Source organism: Dipodomys merriami, unplaced genomic scaffold, assembly GCF_024711535.1.
Source record: "Dipodomys merriami isolate MVZ:Mamm:240054 unplaced genomic scaffold, mDipMer1.0.p SCAF_55, whole genome shotgun sequence".
Taxonomy (NCBI): domain Eukaryota; kingdom Metazoa; phylum Chordata; class Mammalia; order Rodentia; family Heteromyidae; genus Dipodomys; species Dipodomys merriami.
Window position 1 is genome coordinate 3,018,223 of NW_027206124.1, and position 20,746 is coordinate 3,038,968.

A 20,746-nucleotide genomic window follows, 5' to 3' on the forward strand; every position below is an offset into this window, starting at 1 on the left:
GGACGGTAGCCAGCCAGGATGAGTGATATAGGGAGTCACCATGATGCTTAAGCCAGGGGCCTGATAGTCAGGCATGAGTCAGGCAGGGCTGCTGGAGCTGCCTGGCACGGAAATGTCAAACCTGGTTAAGAGAGTCTACTAATGACTTCATTGCAAAGCCCGGGGGTCTCCAGCATCCTACAGGGTGTCGCAGACTGTGCACTCCCATCCCACAGCCCCGCTCACTCTTCCATGCTGATTTCTGTCCTTGGGCTCACAGCCCACTCCTGGCAGGAGATGTCTTTCCTTTTCCAGCCAGACCCTGAGGCCCAACCTGGGTCTATGCACTTTGATTGGCTGATGTGAGGTATGTGCTCCTCCTTGGGCCAATCATAATAGACCTGGTTGATAGAGAGATTTGATTGGCCCGGGTAGGTGTAGGCCTACCTCATGCAGGTGTGAGGTCAGCCCCATCCATGCTATAAAGCCCAAGGGTCTGGAGGATGGAAAAACCCAAATCCCAGGCCCTGTTGTCCTTGGAGTGGAGAAGGGCATTCTGGGGATTGGGAAGACTGGGTCCAATGACCAGGCTCTGTGTGTGTATGTGCACATGCATACACACACACATATGTTGGTAGTGGGATTTGAACTCAGGGCCTAAGTTCTATCTCTTAGCTTATTTACTCAAGGCTGGTACTCTACTACTTGAGCCATAGCCCCCCTTCTGGGTTTTGGCTGGTTAATTAGAGATAAGTCTCATAGACTTTCTTGCCTGGGCTGGCTTTGAACCTTGATCCTCAGATCACAGCCTCCTGAGTAGCTACAATTATAGCTGAGAGCCACTGCTCCTGGCTTGACCCAGCTCTTACACGTAGTTTCACGCCATGGAATCCCAAGATTAGGGTTTTGAAACCCATTTTACAGAAGAAGAAACGGAGACTGGGAAAGATGGACTGGAGCTGGAATGGCGACCTTCGAGTCCAGCGTCACGCACAGCAGGAAGGGAGTCACTTTACCAGAGGCCCAAAGATCCTGGTGGGTTTGCCCCCAACCACTTCGGAAGCCTACCAGCCCTCAGAGAGCTGTGAAGAGACTCTCTTGAGACAAGCATTTCCCCCTAGCTCAGGTAGAATGTAGAGACCCCTCCACTCCCCCAGCCCGCTCTGTTTTCCAGCCCATCTGCTATGGTGCCAGGATCAGCCTTGGGTCACAGAGCTTTCTCCCATGGGTGAGACCCCAGGAGGAGAGTGTGGACACACAGAGAATCCTGCACTGTTGACTGGACATCCTGTGTTGACTGGGCAGTCCTGTAAGAGAGGACGGTGTTGGGACAGAGCTAGACTGGGGACTTGGAGGGTCGTCTTGGTGAATCCCGATAGGAAGGGGGTTCGGGGGCTCGCTTGGGAGCATTTGGGGAGGGGCTCCTCTCATTCCTGAGGGCTGCACCTCCTAATGTCCCCTTGGTGGGCACTGAGCATTTTGGTGTGTGAATTTGGGGGGGCACACAGACATTCAGTAGGTGAAATGTTCCTTAGATTGTAAGGTGCCAGCCAGAGTCAGGGCTCAGCATTACTCCTCCGTCTGCTTCCCCTCTGTCCCTGAGCACTGGTTGTGTATTGAGTGCTGAGCTGCATGGAAGGCCGAGGTCTGGTTATCAACAGACACAAACCTGAGTTGTCACTGTGACAGATGATCTGGGATTCCTCCTATCTCAGCTTCCTTCCTATTAATTACATCTTCAATTATATTTTAAGAAAGCTCCTCCCTCCCGTGTGCCCCGCCCCCCATCCCTTTGCAAAGAGTGAGGAAACACTATTTTTATCGGCATCATGTAGAAAAGCCAGCCCCTGGGTGGGAAAGTTTCTGGAAGGATTCTGGAGCTCACTCATTTGATGTTCTTTTCAGCTTTTCTTTTTTTCCCTTTCTAATCTTGTCTCTCAAGTTATTGATTTTTTTTACTCATTAAAAAAAATAATCTATTATGAGGTTTGGACTTAGGGCCTGGGTGCTACCCTGAGCGCGCATGCTCAAGGCTAAACTTTCACCACTTTGAGCCACAGCTCCGCTTCCAGCATTCTGGGGAGTAACTGGAGATAAGAGTCTCACAGACTTTCCTGTCTGGGCTGGCTTTGAACCGCAATCCTCAGATCTCAATCCTTTGAGCAGCTAGGATTACAGGCGTGGGCTACGGTGCCTCGCTCATGTTATTAGCTTGGAAAGGCTGGGAAGGATTCGCAAGCCTGAGACGGCCTGGTGCAGTCTGGGAGCTGGAATGTTCCTTGTCCCTGGCACCCCGGGGGAGTAGGGTGGACGGCTCAGGGATACCAGCGCCTGCTGCTTGGGTTTTCTCGGCCCTTCCTGCCTGGACTTCTCCAAGCAGGCAGTGGGAGGCTGGAAGGACTTCAGCAGGTGTCACGTGACTCTCGTGTGCATGTGAACTGAGTCAGCGTTCTGTGTGATGCTGGGCGACACTCGTGTGGCTCTTCAGGCTCAGGTCCTGCCCGCTCTGGGTCTGTTTGAGCTCATTTCCATCCAGTCTCTTACCCAGGTCATCCTGGCCGCTCTGGGTTCTAACCACTGGACCACAGGGCCTCCAGGGGTGCTGGCTCATCCAGGGAACTGCAGTCAGTGTTGGGGGGCTTGTGTCCCCCGAAAGTGGTCATGCTACCCAGGCTTCGCTGATGACGGATGGGAGGGTGGGTGACACAGAGCTCCTGCACCCCCTATGCCTGGCTGGGTCATTTGGGGTTTCTCTGGGCCTTGCTTCTTTGGGGTGCAATTAGGTGGGGGCAGGTGCATAAGGCCCTGGGCAGGTTCTGAGGGCCCAGGACCAGCCAGGATGCTGGGCTGCAAGCTGCAGAGACCCTCCTACCCCCGGACCCCAAGGGAAGGTCCTGTACCCAGTGCTGTGCCGTGGGCAGTGGCCGAGATTCACACGTAGCTGGAGGGAGCTGCTCTGGCCATATGGCCAGGATGCCGCCCCTGAGGGGCTGTGCCAGTCTCTGGCCCGGCTTGACTAGACCTGGACCTCTTGTTGAAGCCGGGGAGAGGAAGCGCCTGAAGAGCCCTGGTTCCTTTACCCTCCTGGCCCAGGAGAGCAGCCAGGAACTGAGTTAAGTCCCTCTCCTCCTGGGGCTTCCAGGACGGAAGTGCTCGCTTTAAAACAAAATTACTTACCTAATTAGGTGCTTGAGAGCTGGCAGGAGGTAGTGGGGGGGGGATGGTTGGATTTCTTTTTAAAAGACTTTTAGCACCAACGCTGTGTGATAAAGTCACTGTGTAATTAGGAATTAATTTCTCACCTCCCCAAAGGGATGTCTTACCGGTTGGGGGCCCGGGGGGGAGGGGTGGGCTACGGGAAAGTCAGCCCTGTGTTTATCCACCCACTCAGCGGCCCCTTCTCACTTTGTCTACTTTGGAGTGGAGCAGGGTGGGGGGTGGCCATGCATCATGGGGTGACGCGAGCAGGGGCAAAAGCCAGCGTTGTCCCCTGTGGGTGGCGCTGGGCACAAGTCATGCCCGGTGTGTTCCCTGAGGGCCGTGGGGGGACCTGGGGCTGCAGAGGTCGGAGGACAAGAGAGGCTCACGTCCAGTGTCACAGAGTCCCCGAGAGACAGCTGCCCTGAGGGCGCTCTTCGTGTCTGTCCCGTGGCCCGTCAGGTCAGGTGTGTCCTGTCCCAGATAGTGCCCTGCATCCTGGCTGGCTTTCTTCTGGACCAGGGCCATGGAGAACTTTCTCCATGGGAGCTATCCTTATCTTTTCACCAGTGGATGTTGCCCCTAGCCTCCACCCTCCAGCCTCCACTCTCCAGCCTCCACTTGCTCCTTTTCTCCAGTGCTGGGCATGGAAATCAAGGGCCTTGTACCCACTCAGGAAGCGGTGCTCCACCACCAGATCCCTGGCCCAGCTCGGCCCGCGCTCCCTTGGGGGCTCCGGGATGCCACCACATCTGCTGCCCGCACCGACGGTGACCTGGGGTGAACAGCCCTCCCTTGGCTTTTCCTTCTTCTTCTCCTTCCTCCTCCTCCTCCTCCCACCCTTTCTGGGATTCCCCCCAAGAAAGGGACTTTCCTGAGTGACTGGCTCAGGGCCTGCGTTGAGGGGAGCCCACGTCCTCCGGGAGGTGTGAGCGGCACGCCGTGGTGGGCTGTGTCTGTGGCGCTAAGCAGGGTGAGAAGAGCTTCCTGGGGGAGGCGGTGCTGGAAGGCAGGAAGGGGCTGTGCTCGGGGCTGCTGATGGGCCGGGCTGAACACGGAGGGCGAATGGACCAGGGGCCCTAGCCAGAGGCCACACTGGGTGTGTGTGTGTGGGCACAGCTCAGTCTGGTTTGGAAGGTTTGTGGTGATGGGCTGGGAGGAGGAGGCCGCAGGGGAAGGAGGACAGGCAGGAAGAGGCTGGCGTCAGGGGAGAGGGGTGTGATGGTTGGTTCAGGAGGAGCTGAGCGGCTCACCCACGTGCTGCTGCTTGAGGCTTCCATGGCGTGAGCCCAGAGTTTCTGCCCTTCCACCTTCCCCAGCTCTTCCTGCCACCCCTGTCTTGGCTAGTGGCCCCTTCCTGGCCTCGTCTCCTCAGAGAAGAATGACAACTGCTGGTTCTTCACCTCTTACGGGTGCCTTCTTCTCTTCCTTTTATTTTTTTGTCAATCATGGGACTTGAACCTGGGCCTGGGCGCTGTCCCTCAGCTCTTCAGCTGGAGGCTAGTGTTCTACCACGTGAGCCGCAGCGCCACTCCTGGTTTTCTGAGTGGTTCATTGGAGATAAGAGTCTCATAGCCTTTCCTGACTGGGCTGGCTTTGAACTGTGATCCTCAGATCTCAGCCTCCTGAGTAGCTAGGTTGACAGGTGTGAGCCACCAGCGCCCAGCATTTTTTTTTTTAAACTACCAAATGTATGTATGTACTTTCCTACTCCCCCACCCCCACCCCCATTGGGTCACAACTGTCAAGAGAGGAGGAACCCGAGAGAAATGTTTAGGCCAATGGATTCCCCGAAAGGACTGCACAATATCAAGATCTTTCCTTGCTGAGCTCCCTGGCAGCCAAGTGGAAAAAGGGGAACATCACATTTCCCCCCAGCTGATTAGAAGGTATATTCCTACCTGGAGGTCAGGTCTGGGGTGAATGGAAGGGGCTGGGTTAATCATATATGGTTCCAGATCAGCCTCACGTGGACCTGCTCAGGCTTTGAGGCTTTGGAGTTCCCAAGGCATTCCTTGGGGATGGAGGGGGCTGTGGGTCCGTGGAGTGAGTGTCCGGGCTTTGTGAGTCTGGCCAGCCTCTCATGGCAAGGCTGGGTCGGGGAGGCATTCCCCTCCTCCCACCCAAAGCTTACTAGCCAGGCAGTGTGGGGCACCATGCCACCCAGTCCTGAATTGTATTTCATCAGGACCCCTGCCCACCTCTTCCTGACACCCTTCTTTGTGGCCAACACAGAATGGAAAAACCACCATTACCCAGGGCCCCTGCACCCCCAGCCTGCCCGGGGCACAGCTGTGGGTGATACCCACAGTTAGCTAGAACGGATATCCCATGATATCTGGGTACCTGGGCTTCCCCAGGAGGACTGGCAAGGCCGGGGTGGCAGGGCGGGGTGGGAGTTGGGACAGGAGGAGGCCGGCAGAGGTGGCCCGTGGCAGCTCTGTCCTGGTCCCAGGTCCCGAGCAGCGTGCCGCACTGGTGCGGGCACCTCCAGCTGGGTGACACAGGGAAATTGCTAGAAAGTCCCTGGTTCTGTTGCTGGCAGTCCGTGGAGCCTCGTATGGGCGCCTGCCGGGGCTGAGCGAGTGCTCTGGGGCGCGGGTGTGCAGTCCATGAGGGGTTCAACCCCCCAGCTGTGCCACCCCACCCCGGGCAGGAGCCTGAGAAGATGGGGTGCAGTAGGTGGAGGGTCCTGGGGATGGTGGGGCATGGTGAGGAACTGCCCGTCGGGGAGGGGGCTCCCCGGGCTGGGGTGTGCCTGTGCGCGTGCCCGGCGTGTGCCACCCCCGCAGCACCTCGTCACACGCATCTGTGCATAAGAGGGTGACGGCGTGGCTCGCCGCATGTGGGATCCTCACGTGGCCCCACGGGCGGCTGGCCCTGCCCCCCCAGCACCCCAGACGGCTCCTCTAGGCTCCGTCTCCAGTGACTTACTTTTTTGGGTCATTCCCCCCCAACCCCCATCTGGATGTGGGTGGAAGTAGGAGAGTGTGTGTGTGTGTGTGTGTGTGTGTGTGTGTGTGTGTGCGCACGCGCGCACGCGCAGGTGTGTTGGGCTGCACCCTTGGAGCTGAGCATGCGCAGCAGCGGGGTGGGGGGTGGCTGGGGGCATCTCAGGCGAAGCAGCTCTCACTCAATGACTGAAGGCAGCAGGAGGGGGTGGGAGCAGGTTGGTGCCGTGTGCAGAGGCGCCTTCCTCTCCGGCTGATGGAGGTGGCAGGTGTCTGCGGGATGGAGCGTGAGCGGGGGTGGGGAGGCCCCGTTGGCAAGGTCCCCAGCGTTGGGCTTGTCTTTCCGTGGGGAGGGGCCGTGGTGCGTGAGCGTGCCCTTCATGGGAGCTCTGGGAAGACCCCTCGGAAGAGGCGAGCGCCTCCCCCGGGCTGCGAGGCTGGCGGGCCGTGGGTCCATGGCTGTGACATGCTGGCCCACTCTGGTGCATTGGCCCATCTTGCCGTGGGCTTGGCATGGAGAAGCTTCAAGGACTCAGGGACCTGCTTAGGGACCCTTTAGGCAGGGGCAGGCTTTCGTGGACGGAGACGGGGTGGACCCTTGGCTGGGACAGCTTGGACCCAAGCCCCGGGCTGGGGGATGTGGCACGTGCGAGGCTGGAGCTGGGCTGCGCCAGTCCACTCAAGACCCCACGGAAAGTACAGCCTCCCGCCACCTTCCAGATGTACAGCTTGATGTGAGGCAGGGTAGAGAGAGAGGCCAGGCCTGGTAGGTCTCCTGATGCCCCCCTACATCTGTGGAGACCCAAGGACAGGTCAGACAGCCCTCCCCCCTTGATATGAGTCTAACAAATAGCCAGGGTCCACACTGTCAGAGACGTAGCCCAGATTCTGACCCCTTTTGCTAGCCCCACCCTGGTGGGCGTGGCTGGCCTGCGTGGGTGTCTCCCACCCCTCCCTCACTCTCTCCCTCTTCTCTGCAGGATGGTGGAGTACTCCTTGGACCTTCAGAACATCAACCTGTCGGCCATCCGCACTGTGCGTGTCCTGAGACCCCTCAAAGCCATCAACCGCGTGCCCAGTGAGTTGCGCTTCCTGACCACCCATCCCCATCCCCCAGACAGGCATGGCCCCAGTGCCACAGAACTTGTGAGCCTTCATCTGGGCCTGAAGAGGCCAGACAGTGACCCTGATGCCTTTGGGTCCCCAGATAACTTACATCTCTTTCAGCTCCTGGGGTCTGACTGTCAGGCATTACACATTCTTTGGGGGTGGTTTTTATAGACTGGAAGGTGAGCTTGAATATGAAGAGAAGGGGAGGCATGTGCAGCATTGCTGGGTGGTGGATTCAGACGCTCTCGTTGACAGACTTACAGCTTGAACTCTGTCACCTACTCATCCACAGGTCTATCCACCTGTCTACCTGTCCATCCACTTGTCCATCCATCTACCCAGCCATCCATACATCCATTCATCCACCCATCATCCACCCAGCTAACATCCATCCATCCATGCACCCATCCACCTATCCTCCATTCATCCATCTATCCATTATCCATCATCCATCCACGTGTCTCTTCATCCACCCATCTATCCATCATCCATCCATTCACAGATCCATCCATCATCCATTCACCCATCTATTCATCAACCTACCCATCCACTCATCTACCTATTCAGCCACCCACCCATCATCTACTCATCCATCTATCCACCCAAATATCCTATCCATCCATTCACCCACCCACCCACCTTGTAACCACAAGCCCAGCATCTTTCTGAGCCTTACAGTTATGTTGAGGGGGAGGTGGGCTATTTTCCCTCTAGAGATGAAAAAACCTGAGACTTGGAGGCATGGTTTCCTGCCCAAGGATGCTCTTCCATAGTGGCCGGTGAGGTCTCCTGATTCCTCTGCTGCCCTGTGTTGGGGAGGGTTGGGGGAGGAGGGGGGAGGGAGGGCCATGCCCACACAGAGCCTTCAGTCCTGAGTGGAAGGACAGGAGGTTTGTTTGTGGTTTAGGTACTTGGCATACTGATGGCTGTGATTTAATCTTCTCAACAATCTGTGAGAAGCTCAGAGAGCTTAAGTATCTTCTGAAAGTTCACACAGCAATTTGGCAGCTGGGCAGGGATGTGAGCAGAGTTCTGTCTATGCTAAGCCTACTACTTTCCTTGGCCCTGTCTGAGTCATTGAACCTGTGTCTTTATCTGTACCATATCTCCCTCCACAGTCAGCACTGTCCCACCTTGACCAGCATCAGTGCTGTGGCTGTGGGGCTCTGTTTCCTGCTCCAGCCAGTCCATCTCTTTGGGGTCCATCTGCCCCCTGGCTGTGGGCTTGCAGAGCAGAGAGTAGTACTTAGACAAGCACGCTGGTGGCCAAGAAGCCAGGATGTGTGGGGCAAGGTGGCCAGAAGAGGCCAAAGTGGGCCAGGCCTGGGGGTTTCTGGATCCCTGCTGTGTCCTGCGAAGGGCAGGTGGGCTGAAGTTAGGGGATGAAAAGACCTTGTGGGGCCAGTGTCTCTTAGGACACCAGGGCCGCCTCTCCACACATGGACCTTGAGAGCTAGTGGGAGGGGATGAAAAGACCTTGTGGGGCCAGTGTCTCTCAGGACACCAGGGCCGCCTCTCCACACATGGACCTTGAGAGCTAGTGGGAGGGGTAAGGGAGGGGGGTGAGATAAGGGGAGAAGGTGGGAAGGTGGGGGGTCTGCTCTGCCTGTCACTTCCTCCACTGCCCTGGGGTGACCCTGGGGACAGAGAAGGGTCACCTTTCCCTGAGAGGCTGTGGTAGGGCTGGTTTTCCTTATCTTTCTCACTTTCACTGTTCTTGGAAGGCTCCTTAAAGATCAGTTTTCCCTTGCTGTGACAGACACAACTTCAGGAGAGGAAAGATTTAAGTTGGCTCATGGTTTCAGAGGTTGTAGTCCAGGGGGACTGGTGCCATGGCTGCTGGGCCTGTGGTAAGGCAAAGAGTCATGGTGGAGAGAGCGGGTAGAGGAGAGCTGCTCACCTCATGGCAGCCAGGAAGCAGACAGAAAGATAGACACCACCTTTTGACAGCCGGGAAACAGACAGACAAACAGACACACATATACACACACACACACACACACACACACACACACACACACACACACACACACACACACACACACACACCTTCCCTTATCTCTCCCCCCATCCCACAGATTGCACCACCGGGGAGGGGGTTGGTAGAGGAGAGCTGCTTACCTTATGGTAGCCAGGAAGCAGAGAGACACTGAGGAAGGAGCTCCAGGGCCATTCACAGTGTCCCAACCAGGAAGCAACCAGTTGCTTCTTCCAGCCAGGCCCTGCCTCCTAGTTCCCATCCTTGCCCATAATGCCGTTGTGCTCTAGTCCTTGAGGGGTGACTCCACTGGCGCAGGGAGAGCCGTCCTGGTGCTGTCACCTCTTGGCGATTGGATTCGTTGGCTGGGGACCGAGCCTTTCACACATGAGCCTTTCTGTGTGTGGGGAGGTGGAGGATGCTGCATATAACTTTCTTAGCTGAAAACTAGCTTCGTCTCACTTAGCAAACATGGAATCAGGCCCGGAGGGAATCATGAGCAGCCAATGTCACCCAGCGAAGCAGTGGCAGAAGCCAGCCAGGAGTCCAAGTGTCTAACCAGTGTCCTTCCCCAGCTGCCTGTGTAGGACAGAGAGCCGAGGGTGCTGGGTGGAGAGCAGTATGAGGCCAGGGTGGGGAGGGGACTGGGCTGCATGGCTGGGGTCCTCGGGGAGAAGCTAGAGTCTGAGGGTCAGAGGCCTGGGGGTTAGCACATTGGGAAGGCCTAGGGGCAGAGGGGAGGCAGGAAGGCCAGGACAGAGGCTGGGAGGGAGTTCAGGTGCTAGCCAGTTGTGGGGGCCAGGGGGCCTGGGTCTGGACACAGGGCCATGTGTGGATGGCCTGTGTGCCTGAGGAAGCTGAGAGCCATGGAAGGGGCCCGCAGGGGTGCGTGGGGTGGGCTGGGCTCAGGGGACCGCTCTGTGTGGGCAGCTGCGGAGGGATGGGGGAGATGGGGTTCCTGGCCCCAGCCCAGGTCCTGAGGGTCATGGAGTGTCTGGGCAGGAGGGAAGGGAGGAAAGGGCTAGAACAGCCAGGGGCATCTCTTCAGAGCCTTCTCCACTTCTGTGCTGGAGGATGGCAGATTACGGTCACATTCCTGCCGTAGAGCCCACGGGCTGAGTGCGTGAGCATGTGCACGTATGTGCACGAGGGGTGTGCCTGGGTGTGTCACGGGGGCACATGGTGCCCGTGTCCCTCCTTTCCTCCTGGCCCCCATCTCTTCTGCTGTGTACAGAGCGGCTGTCCCAGCCACCCACCCCCCTCCCGGGCCAGCAGGCCTGATTTCTGGTGAAGGGCGGGGCCCTGACCTCTGTACCCCTGCCCTGGTGGAGGTTCCCGCTACTGGGGCTTTGGTTCCAGAAAGCCAGGGAGGAGCTCAGCTCTCCTCAGGACTTCCCTCCAGCTCCCAGCCCTGCTGGCAACCCCGATTCCATTCCACTTTCCCATGTGACTCTTGGATTCTCCAGAATTAGGGAGAGGCTGTTAGTGTTAACCCAGGGTCCGAACGGCTGCCAGATTGGGGAACGGCAGTGCTCCGCCTGTCACGGTTCCTAAGATCAATTCATGTTTGTAAGTAATTAATTACCAGGCACAGAGACTGTTAGTAGATGTGTGACTCTGAGGTGCATCGATCCAGGCCCACATTTCACAGGTGAGGCAGCTTCTCTGCTTCTCAGGGAATGAGTACCTTGTGGTGGTGGGGGAAGGGAGGCTCCCGGAAGTTCTTCCTACAGAAGTTTTGTGGCTGTCTCTTTCCTGCTCTCTCCACCCCCCCCCCCTTTTGGTGGTACTAGTGATTGAACTCAGGGCCTCACACTTGCTGGTCTTGCTTGCTTGACTGGTACTCTGCTGCTTCAGCCACACCTCCAGCTTAGCTTTTTGCTGCCTATTTTGGAGATGGAACCTTGTATACTTTGCTGCTTGTGCTGGCTTTGAACGTTGATCTTCTGGATCTCAGTCTCCTGAGTAGCTAGGATTATAGAAGTGAGCTACTATCGCCAGTCTTGGGATGCCACTTTTCATGAATTTAAAAAAAAAATGTGTTTGCTTTGGTGTTTTGAGACCAGGTCTCTTGGGGTAGTTCAGGATGGCCTTGTACCCCGGGTCTGAAATACAGAGATTATGGGATTGTACCCCCGTGCCTGGGTCGTCTATTAAAACAATGAAATAAATAAAAAGGAATTTCCCAAGTCGTGTCCTTAGAGCTGTGCCCGTAGCTCTCATTTCTGCCACTAGATGGCAAGCTAGAGAGTGGTACTAGACAGAGTCAGATCCTGGGTTATTAATTGCACCTCTGTGGGGAGTGGGCTGTCTGCCATTCTAAAAGGTGCACTGGAGTTTGCAGAGATCTGTTGGGAAGACTCATCCAGGGGTTCGGAGCTGCAAGTTCTGGCCTCAGCTCCGCCATGTTCTGCTACGGGACCTGGGCCTCAGTTTCCCTACCTGCACAGAGCAGAAACAGGGACTGTATTAGCTGTATGCCTCAGCTTTGTCGGGGATGGGTGGGGGATGTGGAAGTCAGGGAACTCTACAGACTTGTAAAATGTGTCTCTCTAGCCCATCACAGCTGACTCTGTCCAGGCCCACTCCCCTCCCCCCGCCATGGGGTAAAGGCAAGGACACGACATAAAGGAGCTGGGGAGGAAGGGAGGAAGCTAAGTTGTGGTTCCTTGCTGTGTGACCTTTTACCAATCATTGCCCCTCTCTGAGCCTGAGTATAATGGGGCTGCTTTATCTCTACATATCCTCTCCTGACACCAGCCTGGGCCCTCCCTTGTGCCCACCACCAGTGCTTCTCTCAGCTCATTGGCTGAGCCCTTTCACAGGTAAATAAGTGGTCAGTGCCAGGACTCTAGACAGCCACCTCTCAGTGGGATTAACCCTGCCCTGGGATCCCCGGGCACTCCAGGACCCGCCAAGGCGTGCCCTCCTCCTGAAGGAGATAGGCCTGCAGAGAAGGAGGGAAAGAGGGAGGGCTGGGTACCAGGGGTTCATGCCCAGCTACTCAGGAGGCTGAGACCTGAAGACTATGGTTCAAAGCCAGCTTGAGCAGAAAAGCCTGTGAAACTCGTTTCTCTCTCTCTCTCTCTCTCTCTCTCTCTCTCTCTCTCTCTCTCTCTCTGTCTCTTTCTCTTTTTGGTGCCAGTCCTGGGGCTTGAATTCAGGGCCTGGGTGCTGACCCTGAGCTTCTTTTGCTCTACCACTTGAACTACAGCTCTACTTTTGGCTTTTTTGGTACTTCAGTGGATAAGAGTCTCTCGGATTTTCCTGCCTGGGCTGGCTTTGAACTGTGATCCTCAGATCTCAACCTCCTGAGTAGCTAGGATTATAAGAGTGAGCCACTGGCACTCAGCCTTCTTATCTCCATTTAACCACCACTCCTCCCCAAACTCCCAAATACCCCAAAACTGAAAGGGGGATCTGTGACTCAAGTGGTAGAACATTAGCCTTAAGTTAGGAAAAAAAAGAGAGGGAGGGGGGAAGGGAGGATGGGGTGGGAGAAGAGGGAGGGGAGGAGCGGGGATGAAGTAGAGCCCCTCCCCTTGCAGGACTGCTGCCTTCCCGGAGGAGATGGGGGGGACATCTGCCTGCCTCTGGGGAGGAGGGGGAGGGGGCAGGGTGACAGGACAGTGGGGTGGGGGCCAGGCGGCGAGGCGGACACCTGTGCGGGGTCGTGTTTGAGCTCTGTTCTCCAGGTCAGGAGGGACCTGGGACAGGACACCAGGTCAGCTGGTTGAAGACAGCATCAGCCAGGGCCTGGTGTGGGGGTGAGGACCCCACACGCTCTGAGGCCTCACAGAGGGGGGCAGGGCATGGGGAGGCTGTCCCAGGCCACTGGGGGGGATCTTTGGTGAGGCAGGGGCCCCAACAGCTCTGGGGAGGGCCAAGGCCTCCTGAGAGGGAGCAGATGGGGTGCTGCTTTGACTAGGTACTGTGGGCCCCCATCAGTGCCCAGGCCTTTCCTCGGCTGGAGCCAGTAAGCTGTCAGGCGGCCCGTCTGCTCCCTGGCCTGGCCTCCGGGCCGCCCACCGTGCCCCTGATTAGCCGGCATTGGCAACGGCCAGGGCAGCAGACGGCCTCTCCCGCCGCCCAGCGCCCTCCACTGACCTAGCTGAGCTAGAGAACACGGAGGCCTGTGCCAGGCCGCAGTCTCGGCGCCCCTGTTTCTCCGCCTCCCCTCCCCCTGGCCGCAAGCTGTGCCCCTGGCAGAGGCTGGCACGTGCCCAGCCATTTCTACTTGAGCTGGCCTGGCAGAGTGGCCAGGCTAATCTGGGCTGACAGGTTCTGTCTGTGGAGAGTGCCCAAACCTCAAGGGGAGATGGCGGGGAGGAAGTGCGTCCCCTCCCTGCCACGGAGGGCCCCCCCACCCCGCTGCCCTGCGTTCCTCCCCTGAGGGCAGAGAGTCAGAGCAGCTCTCTCCATGTGGCCTCTGCCCTGAGACCACCCACGTGCGATGCCCTGGCGGGACCCCGCTGCTGGACCCCAGGCCCTGAGCGCTCATGAAACGACTTCTTAAAGATACACACTAGACACCCCTAAACCTGCATGTCCAGATGGAGCCCAGTCTCTCCTGCTGGCCACCCCCTGACCCTGGCTGCTCAGGCCACAGAGCTGGCACGGCCCTGCCTCCTTCCTTCCTTCCTTCCTGTCACCTCCTCTCCTTTGGCTCAGTGATCAGAAAACCTCCAGAGAGAGTCTGCCCTGACCTGCCTCCTCCGCTGTGCTCATCTGCCCGGGCCCCACGGTCCTCTGGCTTGTGGCAGTGGGCCTGCCCAGAGTCTAAGGGTACAGGGTGAGGAGTCTGTCTCTCCGGGGCCTCACTCCAGTCCCAGGGGAGAGCCTCTATTGTCATCTATGGCCACTATTGTCATCCTGGCTACCAAGCCCACTCTGGGCAGGACAGGAGAACACAGCCCTGAAGCCACAGTGCTCTCGATGTCCTGATGGAGGGAGACAGGTGTGGCAGCACCTCACAAAGCACCAGCTCAGCACTGGGGACCAAAAGAAAGAAAGAAGAATCTAGGTTAGGAGGCTCCGACCTGTGATCCCAGCTACTTAGGAGGTGGCCATCAGGAGAACTGCATTTCAAGATCACCCCTTCCCCCCATCTCAAAGAACAAGCTGGTGTGATGGTATGCACCTGCCACCCCAGTTATGGGAGGGGGGTAAATAGGAGGGTTGTGGTTTGAGACCAGCCTTGGGTAAAACCCAAGACCCTAGCTCAAGAATAACTAGGACAGAAAGGGCTGGGTGTGTGTGTGAATCAAACGCTGGAGTCCTGTGTGTCCCCTCCTACTTTGAACTCTCTGAGTTAAAAACCAGCAACTGCTACAACACTGCCCTTGCTGGGGCAGGGCTGGGCTGAGCACTGGTGAGCCCCAAGGGGACTGCAGGGGGGCTAAGGATTTGGACTTTCCACCTGGAGAGGGCTCCTTTGTCAGGTGTCCTGGGCCCTGTTATGTTCTGAGAGTCTTGCTGGACAGGACCAGAGAGGGTGAGCTTGGGCTTGGGGAGGGGGCTAGCTGTCCATCATCTTTGTGGGGCCACCTGTAGCCTGTCTGGGATCAGCGCCCCGAAAGCCCAGCAGACCCCGGTTGAAAGAGGAGGTGCTTATACAGGGCTTTGTAACCAGCTCAGGCACGAAACAGGAAAATCAGGGAGGGCTGCCTGAGGGAGGAGGCTGGCAGGAGGAAGGTGTGGAGGGAGATCCAAGGGTGGCTTAGAGGCAGAGGGTGACTGGAAAGGCGGTTTGTGGACATTCTGTCTGTCTGTCTGTCTCTGTGGTCTGTCCTTCCTCCTTTTGCCCTGTCTCCCTCCATCTCTTCTCTCTCTCTCTCTCTCTCTCTCTCTCTCTCTCTCTCTCTCTCTCTCTCTCTCTCTCTCTCTCTCTCTGTTCTTTGCCTCTAGTTGTCTCTGTCTTTGTCTCTCTCTCTTTGCCTTGTGTGCCCAGTGCCGGGGGTGGGGGTGGCGGGGTGGGGACTGTGCTGTGTCACCATGGGCCTGTCTCAGCTCATGATTTGACCTAACACATAAAGGCAGATTAGTGGAGGTCTCTGGGGCTCCCCCCTGCATCCTGCGCCCTCCCTTCCCCTGGCACAGAGGCGACGTTACACTCCTTCAAAGTCCTAATTAGCTAATTACGCTTCCACTGTGGGGCCCTGGGACCTTGGGGGCCCCTGGGAGAGCCAGGCAGGGAGCTGGGGGCCTCTGGGTTGAGGGAGGTGGAGGAGGGGGAGTGGACGCCGTTCTTGGATGCCAGCCGGGGTGGGGGAGCCGCTCAGAATCTCAATATCCTGGAGAGGAAGAGAAATAGAATTAATTGAGCCACAAAGGCCGCCCTGGGGAGCAGCGGCAGGGCAGCCAGGCCGGGCTGCGCCTCACAGCCTCTTCCAGGAGCTCCTGCTCCAGCCTCCTGTCCGGCTGCTACCAACCTCCGAGCTCCGGGCACCCTTGCTGCCTCCGTCCGGCCTCCCAGATTGCAATGCCTGCATCAGGCCTCTTGTTTTGCAGGTGGCCACAACAATGGCCCAAGCTCCCCACCTGGCTGTCTGCACAGAGCCTTCTCACCTTAGGCCTCACCTACAGCGACCTCTAGGCCCAGCCTCCATACCCATGGGTATTCCCACGCCCAACCCCTTGGGCAGGTCCTTTCTCCCAGCCCTGTGTTCCTTGTCCCTCTACTGCTGAGCTGTGAGCCTGAAAGGGGGCACAGATTGGTCATGTTGGCCTCTGTGTTCTCTGCAGAGGGTAGTCATTGATGGGTGAAATGTGAGGGAATGAATGAATGAGTGAATGAATAAATGAATGATAGGAAGATCTAGAGTTGACCTAACTGCTGGATTCCCTTGGATGGGTTATGTGGAGGTGTGTTCCATTTGCTTGCTCCTTCACGGAGTGCCCCTCTCTCTCCCGTTCGGGGTGGAGTTGTAGCCCTGTGCCCAGGCAGCCTTTCCTGAGAGGAGGCTGACCTAGTTTCATGGGAAGGGAAGATGGGGGTGGGCATTAATTATTGATCAGAAATCACTCTGTGAAGAATGCGTGATGTAGATCTAAAATAATTTCCCGCGTTAATAACACCCCCACATGGCCTGTGGAATCAATACAAATGTGGTCAGGGCCTCTGTGCTTATCACCGCCTTCTGTCCTCCCTTCTCCACCCTTCTGCCCTCTTCCCTTGACGTACAGCATCTTTGGTTCACAAGTAGTCATCTAGCAAATACTGACGGAGCGGTCTTCTGGGCCTCAACACACAGCTATCTGAGATAGCTTTGAAGCAGTCTCTGCCCTCAGGCGCTCACAGCACCCTGGATGAGACCAGCAGGTAGACACACAATCTGCACTCAGGCCAGAAGGCTAGCTGTACAGTGTACAACCTGTACCTGGTGCCTGAGGCTAGTTCAGAGGTGCTGAGATTGCCGAAACCAGAGGAGCGAGAGATGAACTCAGGGCTCACTGAGTTAACAAGGCTATGGTGGTTGAATAGTAGTTTGCTGGAATGTTCCAGGATGATTAAACAACATGGATAAAAAGAATAACTTGAGGAAAGAAGGCAAGGTTTAGTTTAAAGGCTAGTTGGTTTAAATCCAGATCCTGCTGCAGGCTTAGGGTCTGGAAGGGGTGTTCCCTACCCTCTCCCCAAGGCAAGCAACTATTCTGGGCCTTCTTGTATCTCTTGTTTTATAAAACAAGGTGTTGATTTTTAAGTCCCAAGGCGAGTGCCTGGCCTGTAAGTCTTGTAAATGCCTGTGCATTCACCCACAATCTGGTATAAGTGTGTCAGGGCCCAGAGCCATTTTCCTAGCTCTCTGAACAGAAGGACAAATGTGGAGGAGAAGGTCACAGGGAGGCATGGAGAGGAAGGAGCCCAACCATGTTGCCCATCTCTCCTCTCTGCTTGTCTGCCCTTCCCTCCTCTCTTCCCTGGACCCCTGCGCTCCTCTGTGCTTGGTGACGACCCCTGTGCCTTCCTCTCCCAGGCATGCGGATCTTGGTGAACCTGCTCCTGGACACGCTGCCCATGCTGGGCAATGTCCTCCTGCTCTGTTTCTTCGTCTTCTTCATCTTTGGCATCATTGGCGTGCAGCTGTGGGCTGGCCTGCTGCGGAACCGCTGCTTCCTGGAGGAGAACTTCACCATGTGAGCATGTGCAGCCAGCATGCCGGTACCTGGCCCGCACCCAGTGCTTAGGACTCAGAACCGAGGGGCAGAAGCAGCCCATTGGGAGAGGGTGGGAGGAGGAGGAGGGAGGGGATACAGCCCATGCTGACTGCTGGGAACAGTGAGAGCAGGAAGTGCCAAAGCTGGCCCAGAATGCCACTAGCTCTGTGATGATGGTGGGACTGGGCCCCAAACAGGGGTTGGGCGCTCCCAGGAAGGGATGGCCAAAGCTGGCACATGCAAGCTGAGCTTTGCCCTGAGAGGAGGTGTGTTGTTACTTGTCTGAAAAGTGTCAGCATCTGGCTGTGCACCCAGGCTCGGGTTCAGCCTCTCAGCCTTCTCTGGACTAGGGGAGTGGGATTAGTACAGAACGTCAAGGGGAGGCTGGGGGAGGGTCCTGGTATGAGGACATGTGAGGAGCCCCATACAGCCTGCGGGGTCTAGCTCTCCTGAACCTCCCCATCCTGCATCCGGCCATCAGACGCTGCTCTGGCTGGGGCTAGATTAGAAACCTCCCAGTACTTGTTAAGAACTGAGCCATTCAGTTACTGGTGCCTCACACCTATAATCCCAGCGACTCAGGAGGCTGAGATCTGAGGATAATAAAGCCCTGGCAGAAAAGTTCATAAGCAAAAAGCTGGTTAATGGAGATGTGGTTCACACGGTAGAGTGCTAGCCTCAAAAAGCTGGTTAATGGAGATGTGGTTCACGCAGTAGAGTGCTAGCCTTGAGTAAAGCTAAAGGAAGCAGGGCACCTGTGGCTCATGCTATAATCCTAGCTACTCAGGAGGCTGAGATCTGAGGAGCATGGTTCAAAGCCAGCCTGGGCAGGCAAGTCCCCATGGGACTCTTAACCACTGGAAAATTGGACATGGTGCTGTGGCTCAACATGGTAGAGCACTAGGCTTGAGCAGAAGAGCTCAGGGACAGCGCCCAGACCCACACTGACAAAAAACAAAAAGCTAAAGGAGCAAGAACTCTGCCCTTGAGTTCAAGCCCAGGTACACACACACACACACACACACACACACACACACACACACACACACACACACACACACACACACACACACACACACACGCACATGCACACACTCAGAACTCTGAGCCAGAGGTTCTTTCTTTTTTTTTTTTTTTTGGGTCCGGTCATGGGGCCTGAACTCTGGGTCTGGGCGCTGTCCCTCAGCTCTTCAGCTCAAGGCTAGCACTCTACCACTTGAGCCACAGTGCCACTTCCGGCTTTTTTCTTTTTGCTTATGTGGTGCTGAGGAATCGAACCCAGGGCCTTGAGCATGCAAGGCAAGTGCTCTACCACTGAGCCACCTTCCCAGCCCCTGAGCCAGAGGTTCTGTAATTAGAACCTCTTACCACCAGAGGCCAATCTGGGTTTCTTAGGAGACTCTGTTTCAAAACAAAAAAGGCAAAACCAAAATCAAATACAAAAGAACTTTTAATTTTTATTGTTATTATAAAGGTGATATACAGAGGGGTGACAGGACATAAGTCAGGTAAAGAATGCATTTCCTTTTAGACAATGTCACCCTTTCCCTTGCTCTCTCCCAGTGTTCCCCTCTGGTCCCCACCCACCACTGAAGAACTCTCTGGGTTTTCAGGAGGGATGGATTCCAATCAGGGTTGGAACGAAACATTTACAATGCAGAAGGCTCAAATCCAGAATATGCCAAAACCAACTACAGGTTAAGAAAAACAAACACAATTGAATGAAAAATGGGCCCCAAAGACCTCAGCCAATGTCCTTCCCCCCCCCCCCCCCCCCCCCGCCACCCTGGGGTTGTTCAAGTAGGCTGACAAACTCATGAGAAGACAGGTGTTGCCATTCCTTTTCTGGGCTCTACAACTGAGCAGGCAATACAGTAACAGAACACCTCACCAGTGTGGTTAGAGAGGTCAGGGCCGTGGGCCGTGGGGTGGCCCTGCTGTGTTCCTGGAGATTGAATATATCACCATGGAAGTCTGGCTGGCACCTCTGCGGTGAAACACAGGAGCAGCCTCAGCCCAGCAGCTCCAGCCCTGGTATTTGCTTTTTTAAAAAATGGCTTATATTCACCCACAGATATGGCCCAAAATCTTTGTGAGCCTTCTTCTTTTTCCACTACTGGAGTTTGAACTCAGAGCCTTGTGCATACCAGGCAAACACTTCACTACTTGAGCCACACCCCTAACTCTCCCCACCCCCAACCCCCCCTTTTTTTTGGTTTAATTTTTAAGTTTGCTTTTGACATATGGTCTCACTAACTTGAACTCAAGATTCTCCTGCCCTCCACCTCCAGAGTAACGAGGATTGCAGGCATGCGCTACCATGTCCGGCTGGTGATGAGGTCTTAAGAGCCCCCAAATCCCAGAAATCCAAGTCATTAATTGGGTCAATGAGAAGTCATTCACGGAAACGAGGAGGAAGGAGACACTTTGTGCTCTAATAATGGTGTCTTTCCTACACTTTCTCCATCTCTCTCCCTCTCATAAGTGGGATAGCATCTTCTGATGAGTGTGTAGCTCAAGAAGGAAATTCAGCTCTTCAATCAGTTGTTTTTTTTAAAGCATGGCTGTTAGTGTCTAGTTTAAGAACTCTTCTCCCAGCCTAAGGTCATGGGCATATTCTCTGGTGCTCTGTGAGCTTTTCTCATTTCATATTTCACATGCAGGTCTAGTCCATCTACAAAAGAATTAGTCTAGAGTGTGTGGTTGGGCTATTAAGTCACCCTTGACTCGTTTGTTGAAAAGTCTGGCTCTTCTCCGGGAAATCACAGGGGTGATTTATTAGAAACAGGTGGTCAGATGCCTTTGATTGTTGGCATCAGCTGACATGTGATTGTTGGTGGGTGTTCTTAGGCTGTACAAGGTCTGTATAGTTGGCTTGTTTACCAGTAGTCCATGTGAGCGCTGGTCTCCACTCTGTGTTCAGCCATTCCAGCAGGTCGGGATGTCATCATTATCTGTGTTTGCTTTTATTTATGACTGTCGCTGTGGTCTTTCACTCACCTTTCTGGTCCCAAGACAGTACCCCCATGTATTGGATTTGTCATTATTAGTGGTAGAATAGCCTACTCTTTCTTTTTCTCCTTCCCTTCCTCCCTCCTTCCCTAATCTCCCTCCCTCCCTAGTAATGTTGGATATTAACCTCAGGCACTCTACCTCTAAGGCCTTTTTGCTTTCCTTTTTCAGCTGTGGTCTGCTTTTGCCCCAGTTGGCCTGTGAGCCTCCTACCTATTCTTCCATTGTATCTGTGATCACAGGTGTGCACCATTATGCCCAGCCTCCAGCCCCATTTGTCCGTCCATCTTCCTTCCTTCCTTCCTTCCTTCCTTCCTCCCTTCCTTCCTTCCTTCCTTCCCTCCCTATTCCCTTTCCCCTT

General features: G+C 55.7%; 1 protein-coding gene across 1 annotated transcript in view; it reads left to right on the forward strand.

The window, feature by feature from the left end:
- Positions 1-20,746, forward strand: part of Cacna1i (calcium voltage-gated channel subunit alpha1 I) — a 99,508-nt gene that overhangs the window by 37,181 nt on the left and 41,581 nt on the right. The window contains exons 5-6 of the mRNA XM_069999580.1: positions 7,109-7,206; positions 17,193-17,352. Coding sequence (XP_069855681.1) covers positions 7,109-7,206; positions 17,193-17,352 — 258 coding nt within the window. The remainder of the gene's footprint in view (positions 1-7,108; positions 7,207-17,192; positions 17,353-20,746) is intronic.